The 16,412-nt window shown below is 43.7% G+C and overlaps 1 protein-coding gene across 1 annotated transcript in view; it reads right to left on the bottom strand.

Moving 5' to 3' along the window:
• The window catches only part of LOC128641153 (putative ferric-chelate reductase 1), an 89,339-nt gene that overhangs the window by 29,141 nt on the left and 43,786 nt on the right, over positions 1-16,412 (bottom strand). Inside the window, exons 4-5 of the mRNA XM_053693721.1 lie at positions 10,506-10,642; positions 821-912 (exon numbers count right to left, since the gene is read on the bottom strand). Coding sequence (XP_053549696.1) covers positions 821-912; positions 10,506-10,642 — 229 coding nt within the window. The remainder of the gene's footprint in view (positions 1-820; positions 913-10,505; positions 10,643-16,412) is intronic.

Below are 16,412 nucleotides of genomic sequence, written 5' to 3'. Positions count from 1 at the left end.
TGCCCTTTATGGATTAAAACCAGACTCTGCATCAACTATGTAATTTTCCATGGGAGTTTTGCCATGGATCCCCCTCCGGCATGCCACAGTCCAGGTGTTAGTTCCCTTGAAACAACTTTTTCATCACTATTGTGGCCAGAAAGAGTCCCTGTGGGTTTTAAAATTCGCCTGCCTATTGAAGTCTATGGCGGTTCACCCGGTTCGCTCTTTCGCGACCTTTTGTGGAAGTTCGCGTTCGCCGTTCGCGAACCCAAAATTTTAGGTTTGCGACATCACTAACATGTATTTACATACATATAAACACACACATATATAGATTCATATACATTAGAGCCCTTTAAAGTCAAATACCTGAAAACATAAAAAACATTTTTATTGAATAATGCTATGTATGTACTGTAAATATTTCACATTCAAAAGTTCTTCACATAAGTGAATATGTTCAAGTATTTTTCATAGATATTCCAGTTTAAATCTGTGTGTATATATATTTAACAATAAATAGAACATATTCTTCTTTGCGAAGAAAATTGGAATGTAAAAAATATGCACAATTCATGTTGGATTTAGCTCTTTTAGTTTAAACATGATCAGGTTAGCGCAAGGGTGTAGATGTTTGTTTTTTTTATACCAGTTTGCGCACTCCATTTTAGTTTATGGAGAAAATTATTTTTCTTTTTTTACTTTCAACGTGTAATATGTGCGCTACCCGCAGTGCACAAAAAGATTACTAGCGAAGTTAATGTGGGAGCTCTAAATAAAGCACCACTTGTAATCTAGCCCAGAACTGGGTCTAATGATGTCCTTGCTCCCCTCTTACCTGAGCTGGATGTCAGAGATATTTGAGTTTGGAGCCACCCAGGTGACCTTTACGCTGGACTTCTGTGCTCCAGATGTGTGACTGACAGCGCTCTGTGGGGACATCATAAAAAACAGCATGACCAGATAATAACAGATAAGTGCGCATAACCCAAACTGACCACCTGCCCATCATCGTTTAATCTACCAAACATGTGTGACCAAAGCTCTTAAATAGGACGTGGCACCAAAGAGAAGACCCACATGATCACATTTATTGATATAGGGACATAATGAGCACAAACTTCATAAACTAAGTCTAAGCTTTAGACCCAAAGTAACAGCAAATGAGTTCTCTAAGCAAATTCTCAGACCAAAGAGCTCAGCTGTTGTTCCCAGATGATCATCGGTAAGCTGCCTTCACTAGAGACATACATACTCTAGGAGGTCTTATGATGTCTTCCCATGAGTAGGGGCACCTGTAGATCATTGTCCTCTCGTTGGCATAGCTATCACTCCCTCTGCACTTAGGCCTAGATTTAGAGTTTTGTCGGTAACGACCCGCGTAGCTAACGCTGGCTTTTTTCTGGCCGCACCTTTTAAATACCTCTGGTATTGAGAGTTCACAGAATGGCTGCATTAGGCTCCAAAAAGGGAGCGTACAGGCATATTTACTGCCACTGCAACTCTCGATACCAGAGTTGCTTACGGACGCGGCCAGCTTCAAAAACGTGCTTGTGCACGATTCCCCCATAGAAAACAATGGGGCTGTTTGAGCTGAAAAAAAACCTAACACCTGCAAAAAAGCAGCGTTCAGCTCCTAACGCAGCCCCATTGTTTGCTATGGGGAAACACTTCCTACGTCTGCACCTAACACTCTAACATGTACCCCGAGTTTAAACACCCCTAACCTTACACTTATTAACCCCTAATCTGACGCCCCCGCTATCGCTGACCCCTGCATATTTTTTTTAACCCCTAATCTGCCGCTCCGTAAACCGCCGCAACCTACGTTATCCCTATGTACCCCTAATCTGCTGCCCTAACATCGCCGACCCCTATATTATATTTATTAACCCCTAATCTGCCGCTCCGTAAACCGCCGCTACTTACATTATCCCTATGTACCCCTAATCTGCTGCCCCTAACACCGCCGACCCCTATATTATATTTATTAACCCCTAATCTGCCCCCCACAACGTCGCCTCCACCTGCCTACACTTATTAACCCCTAATCTGCCGAGCGGACCGCACCGCTATTACAATAAAGTTATTAACCCCTAATCCGCCTCACTAACCCTATAATAAATAGTATTAACCCCTAATCTGCCCTCCCTAACATCGCCGACACCTAACTTCAAACATTAACCCCTAATCTGCCGACTGGAGCTCACCGCTATTCTAATAAATGTATTAACCCCTAAAGCTAAGTCTAACCCTAACACTAACACCCCCCCTAAGTTAAATATAATTTAAATCTAACGAAATTAATTAACTGTTATTAAATAAATTATTCCTATTTAAAGCTAAATACTTACCTGTAAAATAAATCCTAATATAGCTACAATATAAATTATAATTATATTATAGCTATTTTAGGATTTATATTTATTTTACAGGTAACTTTGTATTTATTTTAACCAGGTACAATAGCTACTAAATAGTTAAGAACTATTTAATAGCTAAAATAGTTAAAATAATTACAAATTTACCTGTAAAATAAATTCTAACCTAAGTTACAATTAAACCTAACACTACACTATCAATAAATAAATTAAATAAAATACCTACAATTACCTACAATTAAACCTAACACTACACTATCAATAAATGAATTAAATACAATATCTACAAATAAATACAATTAAATAAACTAACTAAAGTACAAAAAATAAAAAAGAACTAAGTTACAAAAAATAAAAAATATTTACAAACATTAGAAAAATATTACAACAATTTTAAACTAATTACACCTACTCTAAGCCCCCTAATAAAATAACAAAGCCCCCCAAAATAAAAAAATGCCCTACCCTATTCTAAATTACAAAAGTTCAAAGCTCTTTTACCTTACCAGCCCTGAACAGGGCCCTTTGCGGGGCATGCCCCAAGAAATTCAGCTCTTTTGCCTGTAAAAAAACACATACAATACCCCCCCCAACATTACAACCCACCACCCACATACCCCTAATCTAACCCAAACCCCCCTTAAATAAACCTAACACTAAGCCCCTGAAGATCTTCCTACCTTATCTTCACCTCACCGGGTATCACCGATCCGTCCTGGCTCCAAAATCTTCATCCAAGCCCAAGCGGGGGCTAGACATCCATCATCCGACGGCTGAAGAAGTCCAGAAGAGGGTCCAAAGTCTTCATCCTATCCGGGAAGAAGAGTAGATCCAGACCGGCAACCATCTTCTTCCAAGCGGCATCTTCTATCTTCATCCGATGAGGACCGGCTCCATCGTGAAGACCTCCAGCGCGGACCCATCTTCTTCCGACGACGTCCAACTGAAGAATGACGGTTCCTTTAAGGGACGTCATCCAAGATGGCGTCCCTCGAATTCCGATTGGCTGATAGGATTCTATCAGCCAATCGGAATTAAGGTAGGAAAATTCTGATTGGCTGATGGAATCAGCTAATCAGAATCAAGTTCAATCCGATTGGCTGATCCGATCAGCCAATCAGATTGAGCTTGCATTCTATTGGCTGTTCCGATCAGCAAATAGAATGCGAGCTCAATCTGATTGGCTGATCGGATCAGCCAATCGGATTGAACTTGATTCTGATTGGCTGATTCCATCAGCCAATCAGAATTTTCCTACCTTAATTCCGATTGGCTGATAGAATCCTATCAGCCAATCGGAATTCGAGGGACGCCATCTTGGATGACTTCCCTTAAAGGAACCGTCATTCTTCAGTTGGACGTCGTCGGAAGAAGATGGGTCCGCGCTGGAGGTCTTCACGATGGAGCCGGTCCTCATCGGATGAAGATAGAAGATGCCGCTTGGAAGAAGATGGTTGCTGGTCCGGATCTACTCTTCTTCCCGGATAGGATGAAGACTTTGGACCCTCTTCTGGACTTCTTCAGCCGTCGGATGATGGATGTCTAGCCCCCGCTTGGGCTTGGATGAAGATTTTGGAGCCAGGACGGATCGGTGATACCCGGTGAGGTGAAGATAAGGTAGGAAGATCTTCAGGGGCTTAGTGTTAGGTTTATTTAAGGGGGGTTTGGGTTAGATTAGGGGTATGTGGGTGGTGGGTTGTAATGTTGGGGGGGGTATTGTATGTGTTTTTTTACAGGCAAAAGAGCTGAATTTCTTGGGGCATGCCCCGCAAAGGGCCCTGTTCAGGGCTGGTAAGGTAAAAGAGCTTTGAACTTTTGTAATTTAGAATAGGGTAGGGCATTTTTTTATTTTGGGGGGCTTTGTTATTTTATTAGGGGGCTTAGAGTAGGTGTAATTAGTTTAAAATTGTTGTAATATTTTTCTAATGTTTGTAAATATTTTTTTATTTTTTGTAACTTAGTTCTTTTTTATTTTTTGTACTTTAGTTAGTTTATTTAATTGTATTTATTTGTAGATATTGTATTTAATTCATTTATTGATAGTGTAGTGTTAGGTTTAATTGTAACTTAGGTTAGGATTTATTTTACAGGTAAATTTGTAATTATTTTAACTATTTTAGCTATTAAATAGTTCTTAACTATTTACTAGCTATTGTACCTGGTTAAAATAAATACAAAGTTACCTGTAAAATAAATATAAATCCTAAAATAGCTACAATATAATTATAATTTATATTGTAGCTATATTAGGGTTTATTTTACAGGTAAGTATTTAGCTTTAAATAGGAATAATTTATTTAATAAGAGTTAATTTATTTCGTTAGATTTAAATTATATTTAATTTAGGGGGGTGTTAGGGTTAGGGTTAGACTTAGCTTTAGGGGTTAATCCATTTATTACAGTAGCGGCGAGATTCGGTCGGCAGATTAGGGGTTAATAATTGAAGTTAGGTGTCGGCGATGTTAGGGAGGGCAGATTAGGGGTTAATACTATTTATTATAGGGTTATTGAGGCGGGAGTGAGGCGGATTAGGGGTTAATAACTTTATTATAGTAGCGGTGCGGTCCGCTCGGCAGATTAGGGGTTAATAAGTGTAGGCAGGTGGAGGCGACGTTGAGGGGGGCAGATTAGGGGTTAATAAATATAATATAGGGGTCGGCGGTGTTAGGGGCAGCAGATTAGGGGTACATAAGTATAACGTAGGTGGTGGTCGGCAGATTAGGGGTTAATTATTGTAGGTAGCTGGCGGCGACGTTGTGGGGGGCAGGTTAGGGGTTAATAAATATAATATAGGGGTCGGCGGTGTTAGGGGCAGCAGATTAGGGGTACATAAGTATAACGTAGGTGGCGGTCGGCAGATTAGGGGTTAAAAAAATGTAATCGAGTGGCGGCGATGTGGGGGGACCTCGGTTTAGGGGTACATAGGTAGTTTATGGGTGTTAGTGTACTTTAGAGCACAGTAGTTAAGAGCTTTATGAACCGGCGTTAGCCCAGAAAGCTCTTAACTACTGACTTTTTTCTGCGGCTGGAGTTTTGTCGTTAGATTTCTAACGCTCACTTCAGACACGACTCTAAATACCGGAGTTAGAAAGATCCCATTGAAAAGATAGGATACGCAATTGACGTAAGGGGATCTGCGGTATGGAAAAGTCGCGGCTGAAAAGTGAGCGTTAGACCCTTTCCTGACTGACTCCAAATACCGGCGGTAGCCTAAAACCAGCGTTAGGAGCCTCTAACGCTGGTTTTCACGGCTACCGCCAAACTCTAAATCTAGGCCTTAGACTTCTAACTGAACCTCAATCGACCAACTGAGGAAAGTCGGTAAGTGCAAGCTTAAAACCTTTACTCACTTCCAACTACCAATCCAGATAGCTGAGGCAGAGGATTGGGCACTGTACCCACTAAGCAAAAGACTGTTTGCATTTCTAGTGGATGACTGTGAGGTTATGTGAAGGTGGAAGCCCTCAGAGTTTTATATAACAGGGTCACTTACTCCCTTCCAGGAAGTACTATAGGGCAACTGGTTACAAAAGACACAGCAAGTGTGACATAGGGCTAAATCTTCATCTATTTGTACTGGTCACTAACTGTCCCTTTTGCTAATTGTACCGGTCACTAACTGTACTGGTTGTTAACTGTACCCATCACTAAATGCATCTATACCTAACTTTACCAATCACTAAATGTACCTTTAACGAACAAAAAATATGCATCACCTTCGGGTTTAGCGCACATGGTCGAATACGGTCAGGTTAGCGGCCAAGCAATAAGTGTTAGTTTATTTTTATTTCAATATATATGCTCCAATGAAGACGTTAACGCGGTCGTAGTATCCGAAGTTATCGCGCATCAGGTTTTGCTCTAGAGAGAACATTTTACTTTCAACTAGTAATATGCAAACTAACCCGTACACATTACAAGTTTACTGTCAGTGGTACTTGAGGGGGAGCACTAAATACCTCTTCACTTGTAATCTAGCCGATAGTCTTTGTGTGGCATCATGTATGCCTCTAGGGGTAGTTGGTACAAACAGGTGAGAAACACTGTCTTGGGGTATAAAACTCCTGTTATATCAGGGCTGTTACATGTGCTGCTGGGTAGCTCTTGACTATTGTGCTGCAAACTAATAAAAAACATAAAAAAATGTGTTTATTTCAGGGGACTTGCAGAATCTCCCCACATATGTATCCCACAAATCTTGTACAAATGCATTTACCAAAGAGGCTAAAGGATTATCACTGGGCTCTAACATCCTTTCTAGGATCAGCAATGGTGACACTTTTACAGCTGATTCATTAAAGAAGGAAGAGATCAGTGAGTTTAGTCTAGAGGCTCAAGAGGCTTTTAGTGAATCTACCTCACTGACATCTATGATTAGAGGTTAAACATCTCACAGTCGAATATGGGACCCTCCTCAGACAATTCTGCAGTAAGAGTGTCATGTGTTGCACAAGTACTACAGAGTACTTGAGAGTACAAACAGACAGAGCGCTACAGACAGAGCGCTACAGACAGAGCGCTACAGACAGAGCACTGCAGACAGAGCACTGCAGACAGAGCACTACAGACTGTGCTGCAGACAGAGCACTGCAGACAGAGCACTACAGACTGTGCTGCAGACAGAGCACTGCAGACTGTGCTGCAGACAGAGCACTACAGACTGTGCTTCAGACAGAGCACATTAACTTAACCCTACGCGTTTCGTTTGCACAAAGAGCAAACTTCTTCAGGGGTACCTTTTTAATGCTATATCTTTATCGTTTGACATATATCCTTTACCTAAAGGAATCAGCATTTAAAATACCAGCAACAATTTTAATACCAGCGCAATTAAGCATACATTGCACTTACAAGATAAAAGTTGTCAACAGGTATATCGTAAAGGTGACAAAATCCTCCGTGACTGACCGTGGCTGACCAGACTGGATACTTGTTCTATATGGAGTGTGGATTCCCAGCGTTCTTAACAAGGAGTCAGTTGCAGTCTTTTGCAGTAGTCCTTAGAATTGCAACATTGTTTAGAATCCTTTGGTCTTTGTCCCAGACGCTATTACACAAAAGAACAGTCCAATACCGGTCTGAATGCAGTTACATATACGTTGAACTGCTATTAACTTAACCCTACGCGTTTCGTTTGCACAAAGCGTAAACTTCTTCAGGGGTACCTTTTTAATGCTATATCTTTATTGTTTGACATATATGCTTACCTAACGGAATCGGCATTTAAAATACCGGCAACGGAAGTGACATATCGGGAGCCGGCTAGAGTAGCTGCACATGTCACTCCTGGGTCCTAAAACTCATCATTTTTCATTGTAGAAACATCCTAATAAAAACATTTTGATACATAAAATATACAACTTCTTGAGTGCAAATAGTGGACATTTGGAAAAATGTACCTCTAGGACAATACCAACGTCTTAAGAGGAACTGCACAAAGGATTCAGATTTCCAGAAGGAAGCAGAAATCCTTTCAAACAAATTCAGAGAAAAGGGCTATAAGGAGAACTGGCTATTAGAAGCCACAAATAAAACAGATGCAATTCCTAGAGAACTACTAATTCATAAATCTGAGAAAATATCTACTCCTTCTCAAGAGAATATGAGTTCACAAGATGATCCCTTATTCATTACAACTTACTCTGAAGTATCCAACCAGATACGTCAAATTCTCACAAAAAAGTGGAAAATCCTTAAACAGGATCCAATTTTAAATCCAATATTAGGTGAAAAACCAAAAACTATTTTTTAGGAAGAATAGGGATTTAAAACACTTTCTAGCCCCTTCTAAATTAAAAAGTATTCAGACAATAACCCCTACATCAAATTGGTTAACACCACAACCTGGCATGTTTCAATGTAAAAAAAGATCCTGTAATATGTGTGATTATGTTATACAATGTAACACTTTTTTAATGCAGTAGGGGATAAAAATTATAACATGAAACACAGATGTACACGTGAGTCCACTCATATGGTATATCAACTTATTTGTCCATGCAAAAAAATCTACTTAGGTAGAACTAAGAGGAAAATAAAAACAATATTTTGGGAACACACTAATAATATTTCTAAAGGAACAGTTAAACATAGTGTGGTGGACCATTTCAGAAATTTTCGTGCCAGTAATCCTGAGGGTCTCAAAATTAAGGTGATAGATTGGATCCCATTCAAAATAGATGGGATCAATCGGCTCACCAAACTTAGAAGGAGAGAGACATTCTGGATTACGGAACTTAAAAGTCTGTATCCAGCTGGGTTAAATATTGACCTAGATTTAGCAGCCATTTCATCATAATAAGGTATCCTGTCCATATATGTGGATGATTGGTCAGTCCATATCGCTTAGATGATACGATATGATTGATGAGATGATATAATTTATACGTCCACCTTCTGAGAGGTGAAAAGTAGATTTGTGGAAGTAGCATTCTATAGTCTGTAGAGTGAGTGCTAATATATATTCCTACTAGCAAGCTCATACTAATAAAAAATGACATAAGAAATATAAAGTATGTCGCTCCATTTCCTTCCATCATTAAGAGGGTTATTTGGTTAATATTTGGTTCATTTATATTTTATTAGCAATGCTATAGTAACGTATAATTTATATACGTTAAATTAAGGCATGCTATTTTATGTATCAAAATGTTTTTATTAGGATGTTTCTACAATGAAAAATTATGAGTTTTAGGACCCAGAAGTGACATGTGTGGCTACTCTAGCCGGCTCCCCATATGTCACTTCCGTTGCCCGTATTTTAAATGCCGATTCTTTTAGGTAAAGGATATATGTCAAACAATAAAGATATAGCATTAAAAAGGTACCCCTGAAGAAGTTTACTCTTTGTGCAAACGAAACGCGTAGGGTTAAGTTAATAGCAGTTCAACGTATATGTAACTACATTCAGACCTGTATTGGACTGTTCTTTTGTGTAACGGCATCTGGGACAAAGACCAAAGGATTCTAAACAGTGTTGCAATTCTAAGGAATACTGCAAAAGACTGCAACTGACTCCTTGTTAAGAACACTGGGAATCCACACTCCATATAGAACAAGTATCCAGTCTGGTCAGCTACGGTCAGTCACGGAGGATTTTGTCACCTTTACGATATACCTGTTGACAACTTTTATCTTGTAAGTGCAATGTATGCTTAATTGCGCTGGTATTAAAATTGTTTTTAAACTACCTTGAATCGGTGGGCGCTGTGTGTTCTTTATACCTTTCAGCTGCTATTTTTTGTCGTGACCAAGATACCCGGATTACACTCAGTTGCAACTGATGAAAAGGGAAACTTTTTCTGAACTTTTTTTTATCAAGTATTGCTTTATACATATTCCGCTAATTGAAATTTGTTTTAACATCTGCCACTTATATACCTACATATGCATGAGTTCAATGTCTAAACTTATTTTTAATTTAAAGTAAATGTATAAGAGCAGTAGACATTAAAGGGACATGAAACCCACATTTTTTCTTTCATGATTCGGGATAGACTACAATTTTAAACAACTTTCTAATTTACTTATATTATCTAATCTGTTTCATTCTCTTGGTATTATTTGCTGAAGTAACAGCAATGCATTACTGGTTTCTAACCGAAGACATGGGTGAGCCAATAACAATCTGCATTTATATTCAGCCACCAATCAGCAGCTAGAACCTAGGTTCTTTGCTGCTCCTGAGCTTGCCTAGAAAAACATTTCAGCAAAGGATAACAAGAGAAGGAAGCAAATTAAATAGAAGTAAATTGGAAAGTTGTTTTAAATTGTATTCTCTACCTTAATCATGAAAGAAGATTTTTGGGTTTCATGTCCTTTTAAGAGATATTAGAGTTTATTTTATCTTATTGATGGTTATTTAGCAGAATTTAATTGCCCACAGCCAATTGATTTTACATCTTCACTAATACTATCTAGTAAATTATTCTATTTTTTTTTTTTTTTAAAAACTTCATAGTAAAGATATATTGAATTACTTATTTATTGATGTTTGGTTCTTACTAATGGTGCGCTGATATTTCACTATTAAAAAAAACTACAGAGATCTACCAACAGAATACTACAAACAGAGTACTAAAGAGTATTACAATGAAAGGAGCAATGGTGTGCTGTAAGCAGGGTACACAAATACAAACTTACCGCACCAGTTGTGCATTTCAGAGTCTGTACATCAGAGCCACTGATCTCAAAGTAGCCTAGAGGTGTGGTACTGCTGCCGGACCGAGCCTGAATCAAAAACCCTTCAATCAACTGAGACGTTGTATTCTGGAGTGTCACTGTTGAGAGAAAGACAGATAGTGACTGTCAGCCTGTGAGGAGCTGTGAGAAGATGAGAGCAGTACAGTCAGCCTATGAGGAGCTGTGAGAAGATGAGAGCAGTACAGTCAGCCTGTGAGGAGCTATGAGAAGATGAGAGCAGTACAGTCAGCCTATGAGGAGCTGTGAGAAGATGAGAGCAGTACAGTCAGCCTGTGAGAAGATGAGAGCAGTACAGTCAGCCTGTGAGGAGCTGTGAGAAGATGAGAGCAGTACAGTCAGCCTGTGAGGAGCTGTGAGAAGATGAGAGCAGTACAGTCAGCCTGTGAGGAGCTGTGAGAAGATGAGAGCAGTACAGTCAGCCTGTGAGGAGCTGTGAGAAGATGAGAGCAGTAAAGTCAGCCTGTGAGTAGCCGTGAGAAGATGAGAGCAGTACAGTCAGCCTGTGAGGAGCTGTGAGAAGCTGAGAACAGTACAGTTAGCCTGTGAGTAGCCGTGAGAAGATGAGAGCAGTACAGTCAGCCTGTGAGGAGCTGTGAGAAGATGAGATCAGTACAGTCAGCCTGTGAGGAGCTGTGAGAAGATGAGAGCAGTACAGTCAGCCTGTGAGAAGATGAGAGCAGTACAGTCAGCCTGTGAGGAGCTGTGAGAAGATGAGAGCAGTACAGTCAGCCTGTGAGAAGATGAGAGCAGTACAGTCAGCCTGTGAGGAGCCGTGAGAAGATGAGAGCAGTACAGTCAGCCTGTGAGGAGCTGTGAGAAGATGAGAGCAGTACAGTCAGCCTGTGAGGAGCTGTGAGAAGATGAGAGCAGTACAGTCAGCCTGTGAGGAGCTGTGAGAAGATGAGAGCAGTACAGTCAGCCTGTGAGGATCCGTGAGAAGAGGAGAGCAGCACAGTCAGCCTGTGAGGAGCCGTGAGAAGATGAGAGCAGTACAGTCAGCCTGTGAGGAGCTGTGAGAAGATGAGAGCAGTACAGTCAGCCTGTGAGGAGCTGTGAGAAGATGAGAGCAGTACAGTCAGCCTGTGAGGAGACATGAGAAGATGAGAGCAGCACAGTCAGCCTGTGAGGAGCTGTGAGAATATGAGAGCAGTACAGTCAGCCTGTGAGGAGCTGTGAGAAGATGAGAGCAGTACAGTCAACCTGTGAGGAGCTGTGAGAAGATGAGAGCAGTACAGTCAGCCTGTGAGGAGCTGTGAGAAGATTAGAGCAGTACAGTCAGCCTGTGAGGAGCTGTGAGAAGATGAGAGCAGTACAGTCAGCCTGTGAGGATCCGTGAGAAGATGAGAGCAGCACAGTCAGCCTGTGAGGAGCCGTGAGAAGATGAGAGCAGTAGTCAGCTTGTGAGGAGCTGTGAGAAGATGAGAGCAGTACAGTCAGCCTGTGAGGAGCTGTGAGAAGATGAGAGCAGTACAGTCAGCCTGTGAGGAGCCGTGAGAAGATGAGAGCAGCACAGTCAGCCTGTGAGGAGCTGTGAGAATATGAGAGCAGTACAGTCAGCCTGTGAGGAGCTGTGAGAAGATGAGAGCAGTACAGTCAGCCTGTGAGAAGATGAGAGCAGTACAGTCAGCCTGTGAGAAGATGAGAGCAGTACAGTCAGCCTGTGAGAAGATGAGAGCAGTACAGTCAGCCTGTGAGGAGCTGTGAGAAGATGAGAGCAGTACAGTCAGCCTGAGAGGAGCTGTGAGAAGATGTGAGCAGTACAGTCAGCCTGTGAGAAGATGAGAGCAGTACAGTCAGCCTGTGAGGAGCTGTGAGAAGATGCGAGCAGTACAGTCGGCCTGTGAGGAGCTGTGAGAAGATGAGAGCAGTACAGTTGGCCTGTGAGGAGCTGTGAGAAGATGAGAGCAGTACAGTCAGCCTGTGAGGAGCTGTGAGAAGATGAGAGCAGTACAGTCAGCCTGTGAGGAGCCGTGAGAAGATGAGAGCAGCACAGTCAGCCTGTGAGGAGCTGTGAGAATATGAGAGCAGTACACTCAGCCTGTGAGGAGCTGTGAGAAGATGAGAGCAGTACAGTCAGCCTGTGAGGAGCCGTGAGAAGATGAGAGCAGCACAGTCAGCCTGTGAGGAGCTGTGAGAAGATGAGAGCAGTACAGTCAGCCTGTGAGGAGCTGTGAGAAGATGAGAGCAGTACAGTCAGCCTGTGAGGAGCTGTGAGAAGATGAGAGCAGCACAGTCAGCCTGTGAGGAGCTGTGAGAAGATGAGAGCAGTACAGTCAGCCTGTGAGGAGCTGTGAGAAGATGAGAGCAGTACAGTCAGCCTGTGAGGAGCTGTGAGAAGATGAGAGCAGTACAGTCAGCCTGTGAGGAGCCGTGAGAAGATGAGAGCAGCACAGTCAGCCTGTGAGGAGCTGTGAGAATATGAGAGCAGTACAGTCAGCCTGTGAGGAGCTGTGAGAAGATGAGAGCAGTACAGTCAGCCTGTGAGAAGATGAGAGCAGTACAGTCAGCCTGTGAGAAGATGAGAGCAGTACAGTCAGCCGGTGAGGAGCTGTGAGAAGATGAGAGCAGTACAGTCAGCCTGAGAGGAGCTGTGAGAAGATGAGAGCAGTACAGTCAGCCTGTGAGGAGCTGTGAGAAGATGAGAACAGAACAGTCAGCCTGTGAGAAGATGAGAGCAGTACAGTCAGCCTGTGAGGAGCTGTGAGAAGATGAGAGCAGTACAGTCGGCCTGTGAGGAGCTGTGAGAAGATGAGAGCAGTACAGTTGGCCTGTGAGGAGCTGTGAGAAGATGAGAGCAGTACAGTCGGCCTGTGAGGAGCTGTGAGAAGATGCGAGCAGTACAGTAAGCCTGTGAGGAGCTGTGAGACGATGAGAGCAGTACAGTAAGCCTGTGAGGAGCTGTGAGACGATGAGAGCAGTACAGTCAGCCTGTGAGGAGCTGTGAAAAGATGAGAGCAGTACAGTCGGCCTGTGAGGAGCTGTGAGAAGATGAGAGCAGTACAGTCGGCCTTTGAGGAGCTGTGTGAAGATGAGAGCAGTACAGTCGGCCTGTGAGGAGCTGTGAGAAGATGAGAGCAGTACAGTCGGCCTGTGAGGAGCTGTAAGAAGATGAGAGCAGTACAGTCGGCCTGTGAGAAGTTGCGAGCATGACAGTCGGCCTGTGAGGAGCTGTGAGAAAATGAGAGCAGTACAGTCAGCCTGTGAGGAGCTGTGAGAAGATGAGAGCAGTACTGTCGTCCTGTGAGGAGCTGTGAGAAGATAAGAGCAGTACAGTCAGCCTGTGAGGAGCTGTGAGAAGATGAGAACAGTACAGTCGGCCTGTGAGGAGCTGTGAGAAGATGAGAGCAGTACAGTCGGCCTGTGAGGAGCTGTGAGAAGATGAGAGCAGTACAGTCTGCCTGTGAGGAGCTGTGAGAAGATGAGAGCAGTACAGTCGGCCTGTGAGAAGATGAAAACAGTACAGTCGGCCTGTGAGGAGCTGTGAGAAGATGAGAGCAGTGCAGTCGGCCTTTGAGAAGATGAGAGCAGTACAGTCAGCTGTGAGGAGCTTTGAGAAGATGAGAACAGTACAATCAGCCTGTGAGGAGCTGTGAGAAGCTGAGAGCAGTACAGTCAGCCTGTGAGTAGCCATGAGAAGCTGAGAGCAGTACAGTCAGCCTGTGAGTAGCCGTGAGAAGATGAGACCAGTACAGTCAGCCTGTGAGGAGCTGTGAGAAGATGAGAGCAGTACAGTCAGCCTGTGAGGAGCTGTGAGAAGATGAGAGCAGTACAGTCAGCCTGTGAGGAGCTGTGAGAAGCTGAGCGCAGTACAGTCAGTCTGTGAGTAGCTATGAGAAGATGAGAGCAGTACAGTCAGCCTGTGAGGAGCTTTGAGAAGATGAGAGCAGTACAGTCAGCCTGTGAGGAGCTGTGAGAATATGAGAGCAGTACAGTCAGTCTGTGAGGAGCTCTGAGAAGCTTAGAGCAGTACAGACAGCCTGTGAGGAGCTATGAGAAGATGAGAGCAGTACAGTCAGCCTGTGAGGAGCTGTGAGAAGATGAGAGCAGTACAGTCAGCCTGTGAGGAGCTATGAGAAGATGAGAGCAGTACAGTCAGCCTGTGAGGAGCTGTGAGAAGATGAGAACAGAAAAGTCAGCCTGTGAGAAGATGAGAGCAGTACAGTCAGCCTGTGAGGAGCTGTGAGAAGATGAGAGCAGTACAGTCGGCCTGTGAGGAGCTGTGAGAAGATGAGAGCAGTACAGTTGGCCTGTGAGGAGCTGTGAGAAGATGAGAGCAGTACAGTCGGCCTGTGAGGAGCTGTGAGAAGATGCGAGCAGTACAGTAAGCCTGTGAGGAGCTGTGAGACGATGAGAGCAGTACAGTAAGCCTGTGAGGAGCTGTGAGACGATGAGAGCAGTACAGTCAGCCTGTGAGGAGCTGTGAAAAGATGAGAGCAGTACAGTCGGCCTGTGAGGAGCTGTGAGAAGATGAGAGCAGTACAGTCAGCCTGTGAGGAGCTGTGAGAAGATGAGAACAGAACAGTCAGCCTGTGAGAAGATGAGAGCAGTACAGTCAGCCTGTGAGGAGCTGTGAGAAGATGAGAGCAGTACAGTCGGCCTGTGAGGAGCTGTGAGAAGATGAGAGCAGTACAGTTGGCCTGTGAGGAGCTGTGAGAAGATGAGAGCAGTACAGTCGGCCTGTGAGGAGCTGTGAGAAGATGCGAGCAGTACAGTAAGCCTGTGAGGAGCTGTGAGACGATGAGAGCAGTACAGTAAGCCTGTGAGGAGCTGTGAGACGATGAGAGCAGTACAGTCAGCCTGTGAGGAGCTGTGAAAAGATGAGAGCAGTACAGTCGGCCTGTGAGGAGCTGTGAGAAGATGAGAGCAGTACAGTCGGCCTTTGAGGAGCTGTGTGAAGATGAGAGCAGTACAGTCGGCCTGTGAGGAGCTGTGAGAAGATGAGAGCAGTACAGTCGGCCTGTGAGGAGCTGTAAGAAGATGAGAGCAGTACAGTCGGCCTGTGAGAAGTTGCGAGCATGACAGTCGGCCTGTGAGGAGCTGTGAGAAAATGAGAGCAGTACAGTCAGCCTGTGAGGAGCTGTGAGAAGATGAGAGCAGTACAGTCGGCCTGTGAGGAGCTGTGAGAAGATAAGAGCAGTACAGTCAGCCTGTGAGGAGCTGTGAGAAGATGAGAACAGTACAGTCGGCCTGTGAGGAGCTGTGAGAAGATGAGAGCAGTACAGTCGGCCTGTGAGGAGCTGTGAGAAGATGAGAGCAGTACAGTCTGCCTGTGAGGAGCTGTGAGAAGATGAGAGCAGTACAGTCGGCCTGTGAGAAGATGAAAACAGTACAGTCGGCCTGTGAGGAGCTGTGAGAAGATGAGAGCAGTGCAGTCGGCCTTTGAGAAGATGAGAGCAGTACAGTCAGCTGTGAGGAGCTTTGAGAAGATGAGAACAGTACAATCAGCCTGTGAGGAGCTGTGAGAAGCTGAGAGCAGTACAGTCAGCCTGTGAGTAGCCGTGAGAAGCTGAGAGCAGTACAGTCAGCCTGTGAGTAGCCGTGAGAAGATGAGAGCAGTACAGTCAGCCTGTGAGGAGCTGTGAGAAGATGAGAGCAGTACAGTCAGCCTGTGAGGAGCTGTGAGAAGATGAGAGCAGTACAGTCAGCCTGTGAGGAGCTGTGAGAAGCTGAGCGCAGTACAGTCAGTCTGTGAGTAGCTATGAGAAGATGAGAGCAGTACAGTCAGCCTGTGAGGAGCTTTGAGAAGATGAGAGCAGTACAGTCAGCCTGTGAGGAGCTGTGAGAATATGAGAGCAGTACAGTCAGTCTGTGAGGAGCTCTGAGAAGCTTAGAGCAGTACAGACAGCC

The sequence above is a fragment of the Bombina bombina genome, chromosome 10 (genome assembly GCF_027579735.1).
Source record: "Bombina bombina isolate aBomBom1 chromosome 10, aBomBom1.pri, whole genome shotgun sequence".
NCBI classification, from domain to species: domain Eukaryota; kingdom Metazoa; phylum Chordata; class Amphibia; order Anura; family Bombinatoridae; genus Bombina; species Bombina bombina.
Note: the sequence above shows the minus strand (reverse complement) of the source record. Positions and strands in the feature narration are given on the sequence as shown.